This window comes from Ochotona princeps, chromosome 22, assembly GCF_030435755.1.
Source record: "Ochotona princeps isolate mOchPri1 chromosome 22, mOchPri1.hap1, whole genome shotgun sequence".
Classification (NCBI taxonomy): domain Eukaryota; kingdom Metazoa; phylum Chordata; class Mammalia; order Lagomorpha; family Ochotonidae; genus Ochotona; species Ochotona princeps.
In genome coordinates this window covers 22,340,716-22,343,059 of record NC_080853.1, presented here as the reverse complement: position 1 = coordinate 22,343,059, position 2,344 = coordinate 22,340,716, and the positions used below count along the sequence as shown (strand labels likewise).

At 61.4% G+C, this 2,344-nt stretch overlaps 1 protein-coding gene across 1 annotated transcript; it reads left to right on the top strand.

Moving 5' to 3' along the window:
- The first annotated feature begins 368 nt into the window (after nt 1–368).
- Nucleotides 369–2,111, top strand: SSTR4 (somatostatin receptor 4). Its single transcript, XM_004585977.2, has one exon. The coding sequence runs from the start codon at nt 425–427 to the stop codon at nt 1,628–1,630; it is 1,206 nt and encodes a 401-aa protein (XP_004586034.2). The 5' UTR covers nt 369–424; the 3' UTR covers nt 1,631–2,111.
- The last annotated feature ends 233 nt before the right edge of the window (nt 2,112–2,344 follow it).

Here is a 2,344-nt window from a genome sequence, read left to right as displayed (position 1 = left end):
AACCAGCTCCGCTGGCGCCAGCCTCAGGAGTGCACAGCCGCAGCTGAGGGCATCGCAAAGCACCTGCAAGGAGGAAGGAGGTTAGCCGTGCGGGGCTCCGAGGGAACCCAGGGCACCGGGTTGGAGACACGGGGGCAGGGGGAGCGAATCGGCGGCGGGGAGGGTTCAGCAGAGGTGGGGGTGCCCGACAGCAATCCCGCTCCAGAGTGCGTGCCCGTTCACTGCGAGGGGATCGGAGCGGGGCGCTTTCCCCACCTCCGGTCCCCGGCAGGGCTGTTTAGGCACCACAAGCTAAGGAGTGCGCCTCTTTGAGCTGGAGAGAGACCCCGACCCTGCCGCCAAAAGCCACCACCGCCGCCGCTCGTGCTCGTTATCAAGCTCAGCGGTCCCGAGGTAGTAGGGGAGGCACCTGCTACCCTTAGACATGAGTGTGTCCCCGATGCTGCCCTCGGGGGCCGAAGAGGAGCTGGAGATGATCTGGTCTGGCGTAGCCAACAGCACAGGTGATCCGCCCGAGAAGAATCTGGAGGCTGCGGCTGGGACCGAAGGCCCGGGGTTAGCCGGTACCATCGCCATCCAGTGCGTGTATGCATTGGTATGCCTGGTAGGCCTGGTGGGCAATGCACTGGTCATCTTTGTGATCCTGCGCTACGCCAAGATGAAGACGGCCACCAATATCTATCTGCTCAACCTAGCTGTGGCCGACGAGCTGTTCATGCTCAGCGTGCCCTTCGTGGCCTCATCGGCAGCGCTGCGCCACTGGCCCTTCGGCTCCGCGCTGTGTCGGGCTGTGCTCAGCGTGGACGGACTCAACATGTTCACCAGCGTCTTCTGCCTAACCGTGCTCAGCGTGGACCGCTATGTGGCCGTAGTGCACCCGCTGCGCGCAGCCACCTACAGGAGGCCCCGAGTGGCCAAGCTTGTCAACCTGGGGGTGTGGCTGGCTGCTCTGCTGGTCACGTTGCCCATTGCCATCTTCGCGGATACCAGGCCAACCCGCAGCGGCCAAGCCGTGGCCTGCAACCTGCACTGGCCACACCGGGCCTGGTCGGCTGCCTTCGTGATCTACACCTTCCTGCTGGGCTTCCTGCTGCCCGTGCTGGCCATCGGCCTATGCTACCTGCTGATCGTGGGCAAGATGCGCGCTGTGGCGCTGCGCGCAGGCTGGCAGCAGCGCCGGCGCTCCGAGAAGAAGATCACCAGGCTGGTGCTGATGGTGGTGGCCGTCTTCGTGCTCTGCTGGATGCCCTTCTATGTGGTGCAGCTGCTGAACCTTTTTGTCACCGGCCTGGACGCCACCGTCAACCACGTGTCACTCATCCTCAGCTATGCCAACAGCTGCGCCAACCCCATTCTCTATGGCTTCCTCTCCGACAACTTCCGACGCTCCTTCCAGCGTGTGCTCTGCCTGCGCTGTTGTCTCCTGGATACTGTGGGTGGCGGCGGCGGCGGTGCTGAAGAGGAGGCCCTGGACTATTTCGCCACAGCAGCCCTCAAGAGCAGAGGTGGGGTGAGGTGCATCTGTCCGCCGCTGCCCTGCCCGCTAGAGCCTGCCGCACAGCCTTCGCCGCTGCAACCACCAGAACCCGGCCACAAGCCGATGCCATCCACCGGAACCACCACGTTCTGAAGAGCTCTGTGCCACCCTTCAATTCAGCCCTCCACACCTGCTCATGAATTTGACCCCATGAAGTACCAGCTGTTGCTGATAAAGCGTCTCCCAGAGGAGTCAGTGACGCCCTCTAGAGCATTCAGACCTAGGCTCCTCTCCCATGCCCCTGGCTTACCAGGAGGACCCCTCCGAGAGGGTAGGACTCCTCTGGGACCTGGGCTAGAGGGAAGCAGGAAGTGACCAGGGAAACAGTGACACCTGCACGCGTGTAACTTAATGGCTGCAGCTGGGGAATCATGGACAGGAAGGGTGAGGCTGTGCCCTGGCTCTGTCTGCCGACTTTCTCGGCCTTGTTGTAGGGATGCAGTGTGCAGGGGAGGGAGGGAAGAAGATGCTCAGAGTTGGCTCCCTTCCTTTCTGTTCCCCTGCTGTCGTTGCTAAGTGAGATTTCTGTGTAGCAGTCTGCTGTCCCCTTCCTCCTCCCACCTCAGCCCCAACACCTGCTTAGCATCCCCCAGTGTCTCCCAGGGTTGTCCCGGCTTCCTGGGAGTTGGGAAAGATTTGGAGATTGAGGGTGTGGGGTGTGTTGAAAAAGATTAAACCAGAGCCATTAAAAAAAAAAGTCGAGAGGACATAATCACATTGAGCTCCTGTGAGCTTTTTTTCCTTCTTGGATGTGGGCGCATGGGAGCTCATGAATGTGCACTGTGGTGGTGAGTGGGAGTGGAGCCA